Source organism: Papaver somniferum, chromosome 2 (assembly GCF_003573695.1).
Source record: "Papaver somniferum cultivar HN1 chromosome 2, ASM357369v1, whole genome shotgun sequence".
NCBI classification, from domain to species: Eukaryota; Viridiplantae; Streptophyta; class Magnoliopsida; order Ranunculales; family Papaveraceae; genus Papaver; species Papaver somniferum.
The window spans coordinates 63,877,992-63,897,879 of record NC_039359.1 but is presented as its reverse complement, the minus strand read 5'-3'; the positions used below and the strand labels follow the sequence as shown (position 1 = coordinate 63,897,879).

Genomic DNA, 19,888 nt, shown 5'->3' with positions numbered 1-19,888 from the left:
TCATGAAGATTCTCTGAGATTTGTTTGGAAATATCCTGTTACACTTAAACAGGATTGGTGGGTGCGTTAATATGGGAAACAATGGTCTGTGTACGTGGATTTTACAAAACATAGTTTGAAGTTATACAGAGACTTTGTTTGTGTTATCTTAGAAGATACGTGCTGATTTGGAGGATATTTGTCGTGGGAGTATATTCTGAGTTGATTAGAAGAGTTTGGAAAGATTTTCGAGCAAGAAAGAAGACGCGTAATGGAAACAAATATCTCGGGTTGTCTGTTATTTCTCCACGAGATGGTTGAGCTGTTTTTTGGAGTTGCATGAGGTGAAAGAATGTTTGAATCTATCCGGTACGTGTTGGCAACAAGTTTGGAGTATGAAAACCACGAGCAGAGGCGTGAGAATGGTGAGAAGAAAAATATAAGGGAATAATATCTCGAAAAAATGGAGAGAGTGATTGCGGAAGATTTTGGAGTTATTGTTGATTATTTAGAGGCTGTCGGGCATAAATAGTCTTCTGGGGCAGTGAAAAGGGGCATCGAGTGATTGGGGAGGCTACAGAGTTGAGAGAATTGCTGCAGAGAAATCTGCAGCAGCAACAGCAGAAAAACAGTGAAGAACGAAGAACAGGCTTGCAAAGACAGTCGTTTTCCAACACTGACAACGACACTTATCCGTGGGTCGTATATCTACAGTGGTTGCGACACATAGTGACAGTCGTAGAAGCTACAACGTCAGTAACAGTTTATTGTTGTATCTGTAACAATTATAACTGTTACAAAAGCCCTGTTTTTATACCTTTTCTCCTTGTAAACACCTTTTTGAGCAATGAAATATTATTTTGAGAGTGTTTTCACCATGTGGAGCTAAACCCCAACACTGGGTCGACGGAGGAAGCCGGACTTATACTTGGGTGAATTTGTTTTATTTTCTATTTGACTTTTTCACTTAATTAAAATAGAATTATGATTTGAAAAAATTAGTTATTATTTTATTAGATGGGTCATGCTTGCTTAGATGTTTGATGTCCCATGCTTACGATTTATAATTAATGTTTGGAGAATCTACCTTGGCAAGAATAAGAGTCGATGTTGTTTTATTTGTCGAGCGATAATTGTTTGAGAACGAATAATTGAACCTATTGATATGAGTTTGGCCGAATCCTACACCCAGTAGCTCTCTATTTTATTCCTTTAAAATTAATCTTAACAAGTCTTAGAGTTCGAATCTTTACTACTACAACAACCACAATCAAAAATCTTAATCAGGAGACTATAACTTATCTATCACTCAGAAATCTATTCTATTTTATCTTCTATTGAGACTAAGTCGTATATCTATTTAAATTTTATATTATACACATTTGATATTTAAAGCCAATTTTATATAGCTTATCTATTTCTCGAAATATGTGTTAGAAGATATTTGATTTAACTGTGTTCATCGTATTCTTGAAACTAAATGTTAAGTCAAAAGATGATCATGTGAAAATTACCTTGAAAATCTTACATGATTTGTGTGAGACAGTCATTTGATGTTATCTTGGGAAGTTTCGTATTGATCATTCGATCACTTGAAAATTAATTGAAGCTAACAGTATGTATCAGATTACCATTATCTTCTTCCAAGGATGTTTCACTAATTGAAATGAGAGTTTAGAACAATTACCCATGTCTGGATGCAGCACGGTATGCATACCTAGTATGCGAACTGTTTTGTAATGATTCAGTATGTGAACGGTTTTACCTGAATTAGGTATGGGGCGGCTGTTTGCGAACCGGTTTTGCGAACGGCTTGACAGGCCAAGGTCCGGAGATGCAGTTCGTGTATCTAGTTTACGAACATAGTGGTTTAGTTCTAAAATCGATAATGTGTGATTCTCATACTCATGAACTAAAACATTTATGAATTAAGGAAAACAATATTTGCAAACAGTGGATTAATGTTCATGAATTGATTCTTGTATAAGTACTTTGTACGATTATGAATCAATCCGATTTTGTTTCAATTTGTTCACATATATGTCTATGAGATAATGAACAATTGAACAACTTCATGTGAAACACAATTAGATTCATTTGATTATCTTTCATGGTTGATTTATCATTTATAGGATCCGGAGATGACCCACTATGAGATAACCGCAATAGCACAGTGTCTATAATGCAGACAACTACAAGTACGGGTCGTTTCCACAAGGAGCGGTGGAAAATACTGTAACCAATATCTCTAATGAACTAACCAGAAATGATTTTTTGAGATTTTTAGAATGAGAAATGTAAAAACAAAATAATAAAATTATATTAGAAAAAATAAAATCAATATGAAAGACAGTAACCAAAGATATGAGAATCGGTACCCAGGGTTTTACGATTTCCACCACTACTTCTATTTAATTACTGAAATGAAGCATAATTCTGAATATATGTCTATCGTTCATTCTATCGACATCACCTATTATAAGCATAGAGTCGCAAATATCGCTGGGACACCCTAAGCATAGTACATCAAAAGACTTAACCAAAGCATGCACCATCAAATTGCGTTAGCGAGAAAATTATGCGAAACTAATTTTAATTCACAAATATTATCCATCTTTTCTGAGCATAACCCATCAAAGAATTTTACCCAAGCATAGATTATCAAATACTAAGAACAAACGTATTTGTAAAACTAATTTATTATGCACATAGGTTTATAAAACCGGTGAGGCAACAACCCATCTTCATTAAATCGATAAACAATACTCGATAATCAACCTATTCAATTCTTAATAGTTTATTGCTTTATTAATCAATTCAAAATAAACATTACTCAAAGTGGTTTCTATCATAAACTCTAGTTACAAGCTTAGCCGAAGATGACTTTCTCAAAAGCCATAAATAAATTGAAAGATGATTTGCTTATCAAAATCGAAAATTGGAGAAATAAAACTTCAAACCCTGTAGGCACCGTCCCCTTTTGTCTCCTTCTCGATCTCCGTTCCTCCTTCCAAGTTGCCGCTCCAGTAGTCGGCCCCCTCCCTCATCTTCTTTATCTGTTCATCATATATCGGTGTTGCGAGAATTCCAAAATACGACCTAGCAAACAATAGCGTAGGCCCAGTCCAATAACTGACTACGACAAGCCACACCCAACTTCATCTAACTAGCCATCACCATTTCTGACCATCCAAATCTCGTCTCCACTGATTACATAGAGGACCACGACAAATCCAGCCACGTGCACCAACTCCACTTCGACCGTACAGCCTTAAACAAGACCACTCCAGCAAACTTCTTCTCGATCTCGCAATCCCATTCAACTCCAGCATCACCGGTTCCGTTCTCCATCTCGTCTCAGCACCAACTTCTATTTTCTGTCCGTTCAATCTTCGTCCACTCCATCGTTCACAAACTGCCAGTAACAACTTAACTGGCAACAACCACAACTGCAATAAACTCTTCATTTATTGTTGCTTTCTCGTTAACATTTCTAGCCACAAACTTGACCCAAAACGCATGGAAACAACCAACACACAGTTCATCTCAAAACCAGCATCTCAATTTCCTTTTCTCGCCATTTTGTCCTTCTGCAGAACTGGATTTCGCAGTCAAGACTCATCTTCCACTGGCCAAGAGATGACGGAAATGAATCACTTATACAAGAGCTGCTTCCATTAACCACTTGGTCCACTTTCATCGATGTACTCTTCTCTTCATCTGCATTTCTCCAAGTCTCAACTGCACAACTCAAATCAACACCTTCGATTCAAACTATCCAAGCACACAAACCGTATCTATGCTGCTGCCATTTTTTCTTGTTTCTGGCTTTACTCCCTGACCAATTTGCAGTCCGTTAGACTACATACGAACCCCAGAAATCTCCCTTGTTGCTGTTGCACTTCCTTGAACGACCACCATTAAGATTGATTCCATCTCCATTCTTCTCAGCTTTGTTTGCTGACATCTTGTATTCATCACTGGCGTTCACTAGCAAGCTGTAAGAACCCTCAGTTTTGTCTTCATGCACAGTCCCAAACTCATTTTAACTATTAACCCATGCCGAGATTGGGTAAAACCCATCATAGTACAATAACCTCATTGTTGCTTCAGTCCACAGCATCGTCCTCCACTGGTGTCAGCAGCTTGTATAAATCACCACTGCCACCAACAGTTCATCCATCATATCCATCTACTGTTTCATGCATGTTTTAGCCATTAAGAACAATTGGAACCTTGAACCCGTTGCTGCTGTTGAGGAAGCTTCTAGACTAGCCAAAATGAGACTTTCTTCTCTGCATAAAGAACATGAAATGTCGATGATGCTCTAACATATTACTAGGACATGCAGTAGTGGAGTAGGCCACGTCCTTCATTTTATTTTAACTCTTCTCCTGACCCATTAGTGGAATCACACGCTTAAACAAAGAAAACTCTCTTTGTTTAACTTAGTCAATGCCTACGGTGGTGCGACACTTGAGTTGGCTTGCCAGCCAGCCAACAAATTTTAATCCGGCTCTGACTCGTCTGTCATGGTAAATCAAAAATGCTAATTTAGCTTCTAGTTAAGCCAATTTTCCTTGGATGATTGAATCTCGCTGTACTTTCTACAAAAGCACTAAAATGGTGTCATTAGCCAAATATCGAGTCCTAGCTAATATAAATATGGGTATAAAATGTAGCACTTACGTGCTTATCAATCATCATATTTGATCTAGAAGTGTTATATGAATATGGTTAAGACAAAGTGTTTATGTGGATAACTTTGGTAAACTATTATTTAGCCAAATCAATATGCACGTTTAGGTATGGTTACTCATATCTAAATGAAGGTATATTTCATTTGTGCGTAACAATCTAATACCATCTAACAGTGGAGATAAATTTCTCAATTTCTAAGCAGACTTAGCTTGGATCTGAAATCAGGATTTCATCTAACGCTGAATTTTGAATGCTTTGTTACTAAGCTATCTTAGATTTGCTTGTAAGCAACCCTGATTTGAAAGACTATATAAGGGAGAACTCTAGAAACTAGAAAACCTAATCCCGACACTTTCATGTGTTCTAGTTGCAAACTAGAGTCAATATCCTTTAACCTAGGTTTTTCCAAAACCATTATAGTTTAACGACTTGAAGACTTCATTTGGGATTCGTGAACCCAGATTCAACTATTTTCGCTATAGTCGTATATTCTGATTTTACTTGTTCTATCGTATTGAGTTTTATCTTCTCTAAGATTTATTTGAGATTTATCTCCGATAGGTATGATATAGAAAGTAATCACAACAGTTTTTCGTCTCAAACTCTTGTGATTCCGCAATAACGTTTTATGTTAATCAGTTGGGTTATTGTAAGGTGATTGATATTTCTAGGCTGCTCTTCGGGAGTATAATACTGGATTATCAATTGGTTCTTGTTCACCTTGATTTATCAAAATATGGAACAAAAACCGAATAAAGAATAGACATATTTGTGGGAGACATATTTGTTTACAAGTCTTCGACTTTGGATCGTAGAAACTCTTAGTTGTGGGTGAGATCAGCTAAGGGAATCAAGTGCGCAGAATCCGGCGTGGTTCGAGAGGCGTAAAGAACACTATTGTACCTTAATCGATGTGAGACTTGGTTAGGGCTCAAGTACATTCAAGTCCGAAGTTAACTTGTAGTAGGCGAGTGTTTGTAGCGGCTTAATACATTGTAGTGTTCAAAGATGGACTAGGTCACGAGGTATCGTCCAAGTTATTTCTCATATCAATCAGGCTCACGAATTTCTACCTGTTCGATTTTATGATTGCATTGAGAAATAGAGATAATCTCTTGATTGAGCTCGCTTTTAAGTTGGTGCTCTCAGAATTATATTGGAGTTTAGTCCATACAGATTACCGAACGAATTATTGGATGTGGTTGTTATACCCCCGCTTTTTCCGATATGTTATCTTATTTTGATATCTTTGATTCTTTATACTTATTAAGCATACCTAGTTTTACAAGTATAATTTTCCAAGACTCAACTAGCTTATGAAAATCTGGTTCAAGAAGTCAAATAAAAAAATATTAAAAACAGTGCAACAAAAGTAATGACGTCACAAATCAAGAACAAAAAATGAAAGTAGACTTTAGTGTCCAAGATAAAATGCATGTTGGTGTGAATATAAAAATTTGATACTAAATATTAAACCACAATATGCAAAAATCTAAAGTGTATGTTGCAAGTTTTACACAGAAAGAAGATATAAATAAACTAGCTAGAGATGGATTGATACAATAAAAAAAATCGTCTCACTAATAGACATGAGTTCACAGTTCACATTAGGGATAGCATGCTCTTACTCTTTGATATCTTAATTGTTATCTTCTCAGCTCATTGTTATATCTATGTTATTATCCTCTGCATCCTTTCTTTTTTCTGGAACAAAAAATATATGTAATCAACCCCAAAAAATTTACAAGTAAAATAGCATTAATGGATTGATTTTGTACCCACACATACTGACATATAGTAATATTTTTATGTTTAAACTAAACACACACACATCGAAGTTAAATGTTGTTTAAAAGATAATAAAAATAAAAATACAAAGACTTACTTGACAACATCACGGATTCAAACATTCTCAAGTGTGGATCGATATGAAGCCCCATATCCTTATATTTGGGGTCATATACCCCATTTTTTATTGGTTGGCGTCTATACAAATAGTAAATGAAATTTAATGAAATTTTAAGATTATTTAAGATTAATAAGGTATAAATAATTTGAAGCTACAACAATCATATTAAATCGTACCTAGGGTTTGCATCCATATTCCAATTGTTATGGCTACTACCCATTAATATTGGCATGCTCATTGATCTCAACCCATTTCTTGAGAGAAATTCCTTGATTATAAATCAAATTTTGATAGATTAGTTATTATTTAAAAAAATTAGCAAGAAAGTTAAAAAAATACTTAATCATAAGGTATAAAATTTTACCTTGAAATAAGCTGATGTATTTCCTGGATACATTGTGTTTTGAATTTGTGTTGGCTCCGTTATATTATTACCAAGAATATCCTATTAATTTTGCATACTTTTATAATTAGTTATCTACGGAGAGTGTCCAAAAATGGAGATGTTTTCAAAAACTTCTAATAATTTCGCGAAATGGCCTAAAAAATAAGTTTTTTGTTTTGTGGATTTGCAAAAAGATTAGCAGTATATACCTGTTTAAAGACATAGGGGTTTTGGACTATTTGAGATTGTAGATCATCTTCCAAGAGCATGCTCACACTGCCATTATTATTACCCACCCCGAGTTGAATTTGGTGAGACTGGAGAATGGGGTTTACAGTACCTGATTCTCCGCAAATTTGGTTATTTATGTATTGTTGTTGACCACTATTGTTTCCAAAGTTTTCAGACACTAGATTTAACTGGTCATGTGCAACTCCAGTCGACGATCCAACATATTGATGATCAAAAATACTTTGATTTCCAAACCCAATCGACTGTCCAATATTTTGATGATCAGAAACACTATGGGGTCCTACTCCATGTTGTGCGATATTATTCGGTTCTTGAGTAGTCTCCCTAATATAATTTTTGAGTAACAAATATTACAACTAATAATTAGACGTGGTTTAAATATTTTTAATTTCCCGACCATATAATCTTTTGCGGATGTTTAACTTACGGGGTCATCGACCAGTCGTGGGAAGTTCCATATTCTGGTGACTGATAGTCAAAATTATTAAGCAAGTTAATAAATAAATCATCTTCTCCCTGAAGAATCATAGACATTTTTAATTTTAGTTGTTAATAATATATAATTATCAAGTAAGCCAAAATTAAAAATCAATAAATCGGAAATACAAACAAAAAAAATAAAATACTAATTTGTTAATTGATTTTACCTCCATTATGTATCGTAACTTAGTCCACTTAGTATCCGGTGACACCAGCAACAAAAACCTACGAAAGAAAAAAGGACAAATAAATATTAAAATTAGTCTCAAAACATTTTATCTAAATTCTCTTTGACTAACGTCCTGTCTTTTGGATCTGACTTTGCCTCGTCCCTCATCAAATATTATATATATTTTTTTAATTTATTTAATGTCTGATTTGAGGTTTTACTCGACTTGTGTATCTACCTACCTCAGAGGTATTTGAGTCCAGCACAAAAGTTTCATATACATACTATATAACAATTTTTGAGCTAGATATAAAATCAGATTTATATTATTTTTCCTTTGGATCTGACTGAAATCAACTGACTTATCTGGATTTGACTTAATATGTTTGTTTTTGATTTGAATTTGAATCAAAAATATATGAGTCAGTGACTTTATCTCATGGGTTAGGGATATTTTATTCGTTGACTAAAATGGGTCATAGTTAGGAGTTAAGTCTGAATCAGGTCGCGAGTCAGATATCGCTCAGATTATAAATAAAATGGTCTAATATCTGACTCGTGCAGAGTTAGGGGATGAGCCAGACCTAGATGCTGAATCAGCAAAAAAATAAACACCATTTAGGTATAATAAGTAGACTTGGACGAGCTAGTTGAGTTAAAAAATGAAATAAACAAATCGTAAGTTTGCCATGAGATTTGGTCTTGCACTTTGTGTTTTCTATCAGACCCCTTGGTCACTCTTTACTAGATTTGAACTCTAGTACGCACGATACAAATCATTTTCTATTTATTTGGCTATGGGTATAAGATGTGAACAACGACTATAATAACCACCCTGATCCCTTTAGATGTCATCTTAGTTGTAAGTCAATAGTAGTCGACCATTATATAGTCCACATATAAAAAAAGTACACTTCTAATGCAAAATATCCATGTTCACATTGATTCTTTAAATACGCGTGCATTACATTCAAGAAGAAATGCAACCAAATTTTGAAGTATACGGCCTTAAGAACAAATCTGCTAAATAATTTTTAGTAATTCTCTCCGTATAAAGTTTGATTCCTTTATTCGAACTAATTTATTCTTCAACTCAATATTCGCTACCAAAGAATTTGTATGAAAAAGATTTCTTCGCATTTCTATATATTCAATACTTTTATCGTACTCTTTTCATATAAGTATTGTCTATTTTTTATCTTTTTTTATAGCATATAAATGTTGTCAAAACTTTGAAAATGAGAGTATCATTTTGTAAAATAATGATATGACCTTGTAGATTTTTTTTTCTATAGAGAGGAAACTATCTTCTCACGAGAAGATAGTTTTTGGTAATAATTTCTGAAACTGATATTTTATGAATTTTGATCGGAATAAAGCGATAAATAAAAGTAAATTATCAAATATCATACCCAAATGTATCCTTTTTAGGGCCAAGCTTGTCTTAACTTGTAGGTTGCCACCACTAAAATCTTGCAGTCTACATTAAAAAAAAAATCAAAGACCGTTATGCTGCAAAGCAATTTACGTAAAATAATCTTGAACGATAAGAATAATATAAGATAAGACAAATGGGAGGTAAAACATATAGTGAAATCGAGTTATAATGTTTCATCAATTAACATATGCACAATCATCAATAGCAGGCACCATCACCAACTAAACAAGAAAACTGTGAAAACAATCTCATATATGGATGGTTTTGGATAAAAATTTAAAGATACCATTGTATCATTGGGTGATGATACGAGCGATCTGAGCTCAAAACTCATGAATATCGGAATATGAAGATTTTACTTTTTTTTCTTTTCTTATAGGGGATTTAACATTTTTCTTCTTATATCTACCTGAGCTTATAGACAGTAGACCTCCTTAAAATTTAAAATTTGATATAAACTTTCGGCTTTAACCTGATTTTTTTTTTTAAAAAAAGGATTTTTAAAGGCATGTTACAGAAAACTAGAAACCAGTGGGAGATTAACATATATTTTTTTATTCATACATTCACCAAAAATAGTGATATCATAATTGAATCTCCCATGTGTAGTTCCAATTTTCCTTTCAAAAATTTAATTAATGAAGAGAATGATACACCATGATACAAAATATTTTGGGTTCACATGCAGACCCAACTAAAGGAAAACTGCATTTTTTTGAGTTAAAACTTTAGATAAAGCTGAAGAATCATAATAAATGATTTACACAAATCAAGAACAACGGGTTCTCAGATTAATTAATACAAGAGAAAGGAAATTGTAAAATTACCAATTAAGGTTTTCAAGGAAATATACATTCACGGTTCATAAGAAATATTCGTAGCTACATACTTAACCAAACAAACCTAGTTTAGATGGAGGCAGTAGGGTATGAAGATGATTTGACTGAGATTCTAGCAAAAATGAGAACAATGTTGATACAAAGAAGCCTGGTGGTGGTGGTGAATAATATGAAAATGAGGAAATAATTGTTTCCAATATGTATGTGAGAAAGAAAAAAGATGATCCTAGGTGATTACCTGGGTGAGTGAGTTTGTACGTAGGTTTACACTTTAAGCATTATTGCTAGGGTATATTTATAGGTGAAAAATGAGAGAAAATTAGTTACATAATACTTAACCTAATCTTTACAATGGGTAATTTAGTCATAAATCACAAGAAAATTTCCTACCACACTGGATCTCTTTTTCTTTAAATTATATGTGGTTTATACATGTTTAAAACTCGATTAAGATTATTTTAAGTTTAAATGACACTGATGTACCTCAAGAAATCAAGGTTATATATATATATATATATAGTATATAATGATATGTTACTGAGTAACGATTTTTTTGTCGTGTACCGTATAATCATTTTATCTATTTGATACTATTAGAGTTAGAATTTTTTTTATACATTTTACGAATCTCGGCATGTTTCATGAATATCTATTTGATCTGGAAAATTAGTTAGGGGTATAAATTTTCTCGTAACTGTCACATATATATTTGATGTAGTTTACGTGGCAAGTTACGTGGAATCGTTAGAACATAAATAGATATACATTATACATATAAACTGTTGGCGAAGTCAAATTTCAAACTTATTAATGAAGATTTAACCTGATAATTCTACTCTATTCGTGCAAAAAAAAATCCCATTTTCGTACCACACATTCTCTTTAAAAATATATCAAAAATATCATATATTAACAAGATCTCAATAAACATAAGTAAATCACAATTTAATCTCTCCAAAATATTCCTCAGAATATGTCAAAAAATAACAAGCTTTCTGTGAGCAAAATAAAATAAATTCTATATTTATACCAAAAATCAGTGCATTCTGAAATACTATACTTCATTATCTACATAGTACCAACCTTATATCTAATTGTAAAATGTTGTTTTTCAGCATTGTAGATGATGGTGTCATACGTTTTAGATTGCACACATCTTCGATATTGAAGTAAAGCGTAGTAAGAAAAGTATACCACCAAAAAAATTAGTTCCAAATTCAACGTTTTTCGAATTTTGTAAAAAAATGGTGACAAAATTTTAAGATAGTATGAGAATAAAAATATTGACAGATCATCCGCTTAAAAATTTATCAAACATGTAAAACTTATTATTTCTATTCTTTTACTACCTAAGAATATTAAAATGACTAAATTGTCCTCATGAGATATTTCTGAAATAAATTTAATCCATAGTAGTTGACTAATATCTGATGTGGATTCAACTAACTACATAGAGGAATATTCTTTGATCAGGTAACCCAATCTTTCAAAGTTTTTTTTGTTTTGTATGAAGAATATTAAGGACATTTGTTAAAATAGGTTACTAAGTTTGTCCAAGTGTTAATTCATTGTCCCAACTGCCAACCTTGGAACAATCGTCGGTTATCCCTCGGACATTATTTACCCCTGTGAATAGGTCGAATTGAAGCTCACACCCTATTGCCATATTGTAGAACACACGTGGTGGTGCTTGGTTGTTGTTTGTTTTTTAGGGTGATGTTTATGCTTGGTTAAAATGAGAAGTTAAAGGCCATTTTCAACTAAAAACTCACTTTTTGGAAGGTGATGCAGATTATATTTCTCTTAGATAAGACCGAGTTAAAGGGAGGTAGTGATGTTGGGAGAGATAGGAAAAGGCTATACGTAAATAGCTGCGGGTTCTAGTTGATCTTTCTGATGTTGCTAAGCTTAGAGTTTGTTGATCTCTTGTAATACTACACTCAATTTTGTTTTGTGTCTCTGAGTATATTATTCAATAGTTTTTTTTGTTGATGCTAAAAACAAGGATATTGTTAATCAACCATGAGAATATTGTCTCGGTAACAATTGGTTTTCGAGGATGTCAAGTGGTTTATCAAGCCAATCCCTTGAAATAGTAAATTTCATACTGAATTTTGCAAACTTGTTTGCAGCTTTATTGCAAAGACAAGGAGTAAAACTGTACTGCCAACTATCGATACTTTTCGCAAAGCCGTGGAGTCAAGCAAAATGACTTCATTTTCCCAAATAATGGTTATTGATGAGTTGTTAATAAAGCTAGCAAATTATGATATTTTGTCAAAAGAAAAAAAATGTTATTCACCAGCTTGTTATAACACCATATTCATCCTTAGATCGGGAATTCATCCCAAACTAAACAACAAACGAAGTGCTCCGGTAACCAAGTCATTTTGCATTTCGGGGTTAAGTTGTTTTTTTAAAAAAATATTCAACAGTAAAAGTAAAAATTAGAATGAAACATGTACTTTTTTAAAACAAAATCAAATTGGTAAGAGAAAGTATGCTCAGAAGAGTTCACAAACGCAGCAGAGAGGCGTACACCTAAAACCCAAAACCCAACCTACTAAACAGATAAGTTACAAAGGAAAGAAAAAGAAAAAAAGGTATCCAATTGGCCATTACAAAGTTACCCTTTAAATATTTGGTATTTCTTCGCAAAGAAGGCTCCAATCTTAACTTGTTGGATCATAGATTTATGTTCACAATTTTAGGGCTTCAGTTCTTTAGAGCAACTGCAATGGACGAGTAAACCCAAATTTTCAGTCGAGTGGGCTGGCGTAGTGGGACGGACCATCGATCAAAATTTGATCAAAGAGTAAAACCCAGACCAAATTTGATCTGCGATCAAGACCAAATCCAAATATAGTCGGGCGTTGATATAATCTCCGCTACACATCGGGCGTTGATATAATCTCCGCCATTCATCGGGCGTTGATATAATATCCGCTACACAAGGGGCGTTGATATAATGTACGCCTGAAACGGGGCGTTGATATAATGTACGCCCGATGGGGCGTTGGTAAAGACAACGCCCGAAATGGCGCGTTGATATAATGTACGCCCCACTTTCACAAATTCTAAGGACTTACATGGGGCGGGCTTTATACCTCCGCCCCATTATTTTCCTTTTTTTTTTTTTTTTTTTGTTTCTGAAGCGTTTGATATAATCTCCGTCCCACTCGCGCGTTATCTTTACCAACGCCCCACTCGGGCGTTATCTTTATCAATGCCTGATCCCAGACGTAATGTTTATCAACGCGCGACCAAATATACTCTTTTCCCACTACGCTACATGACGGACTAAACTCAAATTTGGTCTTTTTTTTTAGTCTTTGGTCTTTGGTTATACTCGCACCACTGTGGACGCTCTTAGTACATTAGTCACAATTTTTTACCATTATCTCACGTATACGTCTCTAATTAGTTGCCCTGTCATACTCGGTGTTTCTTCCGGTACTAGTGCAAAGATTTTTGTGATTTTCACTTTCAAGTAGGAGCAGACATAAATATACAACCTTCACCTTGTTTGGTAGAATCTATGATTATAGATAATCATAAATACATAAAAGACTTTGAGATAATTACTTTTATGATAAATTCTCACAAACATCATTTTTTTATAATTAATTATCTTAGAAAATGCTCCCAAAAAAAAGAGGAGAGAAAAGAAAAAATACCTAGTCATCTTTTTTCTCGTGGCATTGTTGCTTTTTTTGTCTATCTATTGTTAGTTTAGAAGAATATAAGGCAAAAAAATCCAAATCAATTTTATTAAAAAAAAAATTGATTATGAATTTTTGTTTTAAAAACAACTTTTTTATATTTATGATTAACCATTTTTCACAATTATCATTAGGATTATCAATTATTATAAATTTCAACAAACATTGGTACGTAATGGATTATAGGCTAGATAATTGATTATGGGCTCATAATCATTTATAGTAATGGTTACCGAACATCCCCTAAACATAAACAAATGAACATCACCAAAACTATTTTGTCTCGTCGGTTGTTTTTTTCCGTGGTACCCATCTCATGTGGCTAATTTTAGAATTTACTACTTTCCTAATTGAGACTCTCGAAACAAAAGTTCTAACAGGGGAGCTAGCAATATGGCTAGGAATATCACGCACACCCTAAATAGTAGTATGACATTTTTGAATCCCTCGTAAAACATTAAATATCACATACACCATAATAAAGAATCTCTTCTTCTAATGTTGCCGATCAAAAAATAAATAAAAACGAATCTTGATCCATGAAATTATGTTACGTACATTATCACCCCTATTAGTATCCATCGCTAAATTCACCGCAAGGTTTCTTATAAGCTTAAACTAACGCTATGATACCGATGATCCCAGCAAGCACGATTCCACATCCCACCATCATTTTGCTCCTTCCTTCACAAATTCATTGTGTTCTTTAATCACTTACTCCGCATAATTGAGCTTACTAGGTGTAGATTAACGACCCCATACGGTAGAAATGCACAATTGAACCCTCAAAGAATGGATTAACCAAAGACATTTAATAGCTAGCTCTAGCGAGCTTATTATCAGAAACTTCGAGACCTTTGTTCTGGTAGTTAGTACTTGCCCAAGGTTTGTTAATAAGAATACATTTCTCTGAAACGATTTTGGAATCCAATGCTAATTTATCGACTTTGACGTCACAATAAACCTTAAGAATTGAGCTTGCAGTAGTTTCAACAGCTTCGGTGTCAGATCTAATAGGAATACTCATATCAATACTTAATCGGATCTTCGACTTCCTCTGATCACGCAATAAAGAGTCTCGAATTGTTGGTGTTACCTTTACACCCGAACATCTTGAAACCGTCTCTAACACTGTTACATTGTTTTTGGGTTGGTAAAAAGTTGGCAGTACATTACCAGATGAACATAGAACGGCGGTAGAGTAAGAAATGCTAATATGACTATCTATCTCATAGTAATAGAAACCCATGTTCTTGTTTGGGTTTGCATAACTAATGTTGATGTCAAATTCCGGTGAGAGCAATAAATTATCTGCAAATGTGAGATTGATGCCTTTGATGGAGATACTTTCGATTGTATAATCCATTTCCGTTGCTGGATGTATAAAAGAGGAAGTGATGGTAAGGACGATTATAACGATGAAGACAATGAGAATGGACGGAACGAAGCAAGAAGGAGAGCATGTTCCGCTAAGACGTTGCCTAGTGAACCTTACAATATGTTCCAGTGCCATTGCAGAAATTTTAAATCTATAACCAAGAAAATAAGAGAAGCAAGCTGATCAGTTTTTGGAATGAGAATTGTCTGAAACCTTGTTAGAGATCTAGAGAAGTGACTTGGAGTACTTAAAGAAAGAAAGAAAAAGTAAGAAATGGTAAAAGAAATATTTTAGTGCATGTGGGCGGCTTTCGTATTCAAACTTTTTGGGCAAAACATTTTTCTTCTTTCAAGTTTTGAAATTTCGTCGTGACAAGAATTGACTCACATACCAGAGACTCAAAACAATACGTACAAGTAAGGGCAAGAAGGCAGAAGGGGACGGGAAATAAAAAAAAATCATGTAGGATTTTGGGAAACTTGGAGATACGTCCCAAAATCCAGTGCAATCTTGGAAATATATCCCAGGATTCCAATTCACGGTAATATAACCGGACAGTTTAAGTGTTCATCCAGCTATGTTAACTAGTCAAACTAAGCACATGTGTGAGATGACATGAGCCAAAAAAAGACTTATTCACCCTTTTATCACATGTGTAAACCACACAGAACCATCTTCTTCATCGTCTAGTTCCTTAGGAGTTGCTACCACAAGTTCAGACTTCAAAATATAATGTTCGGTTGATGAAGTAAGCTTGAATATCTCCATCAATCAATTCAAATCACCCAAAAAATAATGCAACAAAATTATTATCTTCTATTATAGCAATACCACCAAGATCGATTCATAATCCTAAATTTCATATATAAACCTAATTGCATCTGAAAACCCTACAGGTTCAAACCGATGACATCAAACTACTAAAATGCATTTCGACACTATTAACAAGTACCCATTCATCGATTTAACAAAATCTTCCAAGATATATAATCTCATTCGATCATGGTGGTAATAAACCTTATAGTCGGGGTTATGAGAGCTTCATTATCCTGATCTAAACCAATCTATGACCAAGATTAACTATTCCCAATAACGAATCAGTCGTAGGGTCGTATTTCTCCATTAGAAGCTTCAATACTTTGATTTTGAGTTCCCAATGTGTCACTGCAACATCATTTCTTATTTCATATTTTGTCTCTCGTTTTTCAAATTTTGTCTCTGGTTTTTTTTTTTGGATCTCCGGTTGCTGTTGTTTTTGTGTAATTGAGAAGAAGCTGACGTTTGGTTCGTCTGATTCAATCGAGTTTTATCTCCGTCCGTTCAAATAGAGATGGTCAAACATGTCATTTCCTACATCCGTCATATCTCAGATTTTGAGATTTTGATCGGTCAATGTTCGGTAAATTGACAACTTAACTTTATTGGACAGAAACCATTTTATTGGGACATATTATCATAAATTGGAATTCTGGAATATATTCCCAAAATTACGATGGATTTTGGGGTATATCACCAAGTTTCCCTAGAATTTTTGTGAAAATATATAAGTGACACCACCCAGGCCAACATTTGATAGATTATCTTTAGCAACTTGCGCTTATCAACTCATCAATTAAAAAATCTATTAGGACTCATTTGTCATGCTAATTCAAATATCCTACCTTCCGACAGAGTAGCTGTTAATGTCGATATTTACCTTCACCAATCATTTACTGTCAAGTAAACGATTCCCCTATATTATAATCATTAATTTGAATGAGTCCTTTTACGACTTTCCGAGTGACTTTAATCTTACGAACGATTCAATTTTGATCATCATTGAAAAATTATATCGTCAAGCTTAAGTGCTTGACTAGCTTAGCTTAAGTATAGCGTCCGCATTAAGGAAGTCAACTGTGATTTGTGCAAGATGGAATGAGGAGAGTTTTTTTTTTTTATGTCGTGTGGTTGGTAATAGTCAGGAACGTTCATGGAAAATCACAACAAGGAGGCCGGTACCATGACCAGCAAGAAGGTGCATCGGAAGACAGATTTCCTTACGAATTGAGCACTAAAGCAAGAACTAAGGAGGTATATTTTTAAGCTTTGACTGCTTAAAACTTCAGTACGTTGAAGGATGGCTGGGTAAGACCCGCACGGCGGCCGCACCATGTCATGTCAAGGATAGCTTCTAAGAAGACCCAAGAACATTTTTTTTTTGGACTTGAAGCAGTTTCTATGATATTTCATACTCCCTCCGTTCCGATTTACTTGACGTTGTAGAGTTTTTCACGGAGATTAAGAAATATCAGAGAGAGTAAAATCTTTCCAAGTTTACCCATATTAATTCTTCTTAAAGATTTAGATGACCTAGTTTTTAGTTTCTAGATTCTAGGAAAAATTATCAATCCGGTAGTATTTTACTTGGGATGTATTACCAAATTCTCTATCATTTTGGAACACAATAAAAAATTAGAATAGATTTAAAATTAGAGTATTGATTTCAATAAAAATTAATAATATTGTGTAATTCCAAAACAAGGGAAAATTAGTGAGAATATGAGAAAAATACCAAAACTATCATCTATTTTGGAACATAGAAAAAACCCTAAAATATCAAGTAAAATGGACCGGAGGGAGTATAAAATGAGGCCCCTTTTTTCATAACATTATAGAGGGATAGAAAATTTGGCAAGCCACATGAAAAATATAAGATTCACCCACACTCTATGATACTAATTAAGATGGACGTCGTTGAAGCCTCGTCTAATGGAAAACCGAAGAATAAAATGCTAGCTATATATGAACAAGGGAACGAAAGACAACTTTTTTTTCTTTTGTATAATTTGTCTATAGACTCTATACAATTACTATTAATTGATATATAGAAAAGGTAAGGACGACAACTAAGAGCTAGCTTTAGCTAACTTATTGTCGGAATCGTCGGAACCCTTGTTCTTATAGTTACTTCTCCAAATTCTGTTTACAAGAACACACTGCTTCTTTGAAATGATTTCTGAGTCCATAGCTAATCCATTGACTTTGATGGCACAGAAAACCTTAAGTATTGACGTTGCAGTGACCTCGACAGCTCCTGTGTCGGCTCTAATAGGTATCTTCATGTCAATAACAAAGCGAATCTTCCCTTGTCTCTGGTCACGTAATAAGGAGTCATGAATCGTAGTAGTTATCTTTACGCCCGAACATTTCAACACCATCCCAAGCACGGTTACATTGTTTTTGGGCTGGTGAAAATTTGGCATAATTTCACCTGATGAACACAAGATCACGTTAGAGTAAGAAATAGAAATAAAACTTCCTTTCTCATAGTAATAGAGACCCATATTCTCGTCCCGGTTCCCATAAATAATTGAGATATCAAACTCCGGTGAGAGCGTCAGGCTCTCTGGTGATGTGAGATTTATGCCTTTGATGGAAATACTATCGATTGCGTATTCCGGTTCAGTTGTTGGATGAACAAAAGGGGAAGCAACGGAAAGGACCATGAGAACGAGAAGGACGAGACAGCAAGTTGAAATCCAGCAACAAGCAGCACTTGTGCCGTTATGACTAGCACCAATCTCGCTAGGGCCATTTGAGGCACTGGCTCCATTAAAATCACGACTTGTTTGAGGAACAGAAACAACATGGATTGCAGAACGTACAACACTGGCTGCTCTTTTAAAATGGCGCCCACCGGTTCTAATGAAATGTAACGCTGGCATCGCCGAAGTATTATGATTTATGACTCGCAAATTGAGATCAGTTTCTCGGAGGGGATAAGTCTGAAACTTGTTAGAACAATGACATTGAGCATGTATATATTATAGAGTACTAGTAGAGAGTAATAAATTAAGAACATAAAATGCAATATTTTAGTGCATGGCTGGTGGCTTTATTTTTCAAATTTGTTTGAACATTTTTCGTCTTTCATTTTTTTAACATAATTGTCTGTAGTTATACCGGACGATGCGGATCTCACCCTGACAAGGATCAATAATTTCTTTGATGATACATAATTTATTTATTGGCCCTTAATGAAAACTCGTTAATCATATCTGGCAAGGATACAGTTTCACCTGGTTTTCATAGCCAACTTATAATCATGTTTGAAAAAGAAAATCCGGGAGAATACTTGGAAAAGAAAATCGGGGAGAATACTTGGAATTTCTTGTAAAAAGACTGATGATGATAGATACTGTGTTTCTCCGGATGGGTGTGGAAAGACTCGTGATAATACAATGGAATCCATTTGTTGACACTTTCATTCGAATCATATCTTTGGAGTTAAAGAGTAGCTAGTAAATCTACATAATTCGCTCCTCTCGCATCTTTCTCTCATATTCATATTTTAGAACTTTCTGTCAAGTAAACGATGTCCCTTTATTATAATCTGAACATTCTTGTTAAGTTGTTCTAATTGTTGGATTAACTTCAACATAGAAGTCACTAACAAGCTGGTTAGGACAAGATTAGAAAATTGATGTAATCCTAAGGGAATTAGAAGTCATCTAGTTCTAAGAAAAGGAAAGACATGTAATAAGGTAATAGGACTAGGAAATGGAATTCATAGTTCTATATATATATGATCACCAAAGTTGTGGTTGATCATATGAGCAAGATTAGAGCTTGTGTTTAGTTTTGAGAGATTTTCTAA

At 34.2% G+C, this 19,888-nt stretch overlaps 2 protein-coding genes across 2 annotated transcripts; both read right to left on the bottom strand.

The window, feature by feature from the left end:
* Nucleotides 1-14,685: 14,685 nt before the first annotated feature.
* LOC113351229 (NDR1/HIN1-like protein 13) lies at nucleotides 14,686-15,240 on the bottom strand. The gene has a single exon (XM_026595253.1). It carries the CDS (start codon nucleotides 15,238-15,240, stop codon nucleotides 14,686-14,688), a length of 555 nt encoding a protein of 184 aa, XP_026451038.1.
* Nucleotides 15,241-18,137: 2,897 nt separating this feature from the next.
* LOC113351228 (NDR1/HIN1-like protein 13) lies at nucleotides 18,138-18,956 on the bottom strand. The gene has a single exon (XM_026595252.1). It carries the CDS (start codon nucleotides 18,954-18,956, stop codon nucleotides 18,138-18,140), a length of 819 nt encoding a protein of 272 aa, XP_026451037.1.
* Nucleotides 18,957-19,888: the final 932 nt, after the last annotated feature.

Excerpts from the sequence above, each read along its gene's own strand:
- LOC113351229 (XM_026595253.1), bottom strand. The coding sequence starts at position 15,240 with ATGGATTATACAATCGAAAGTATCTCCATCAAAGGCATCAATCTCACA.
- LOC113351228 (XM_026595252.1), bottom strand. The coding sequence starts at position 18,956 with ATGCCAGCGTTACATTTCATTAGAACCGGTGGGCGCCATTTTAAAAGA.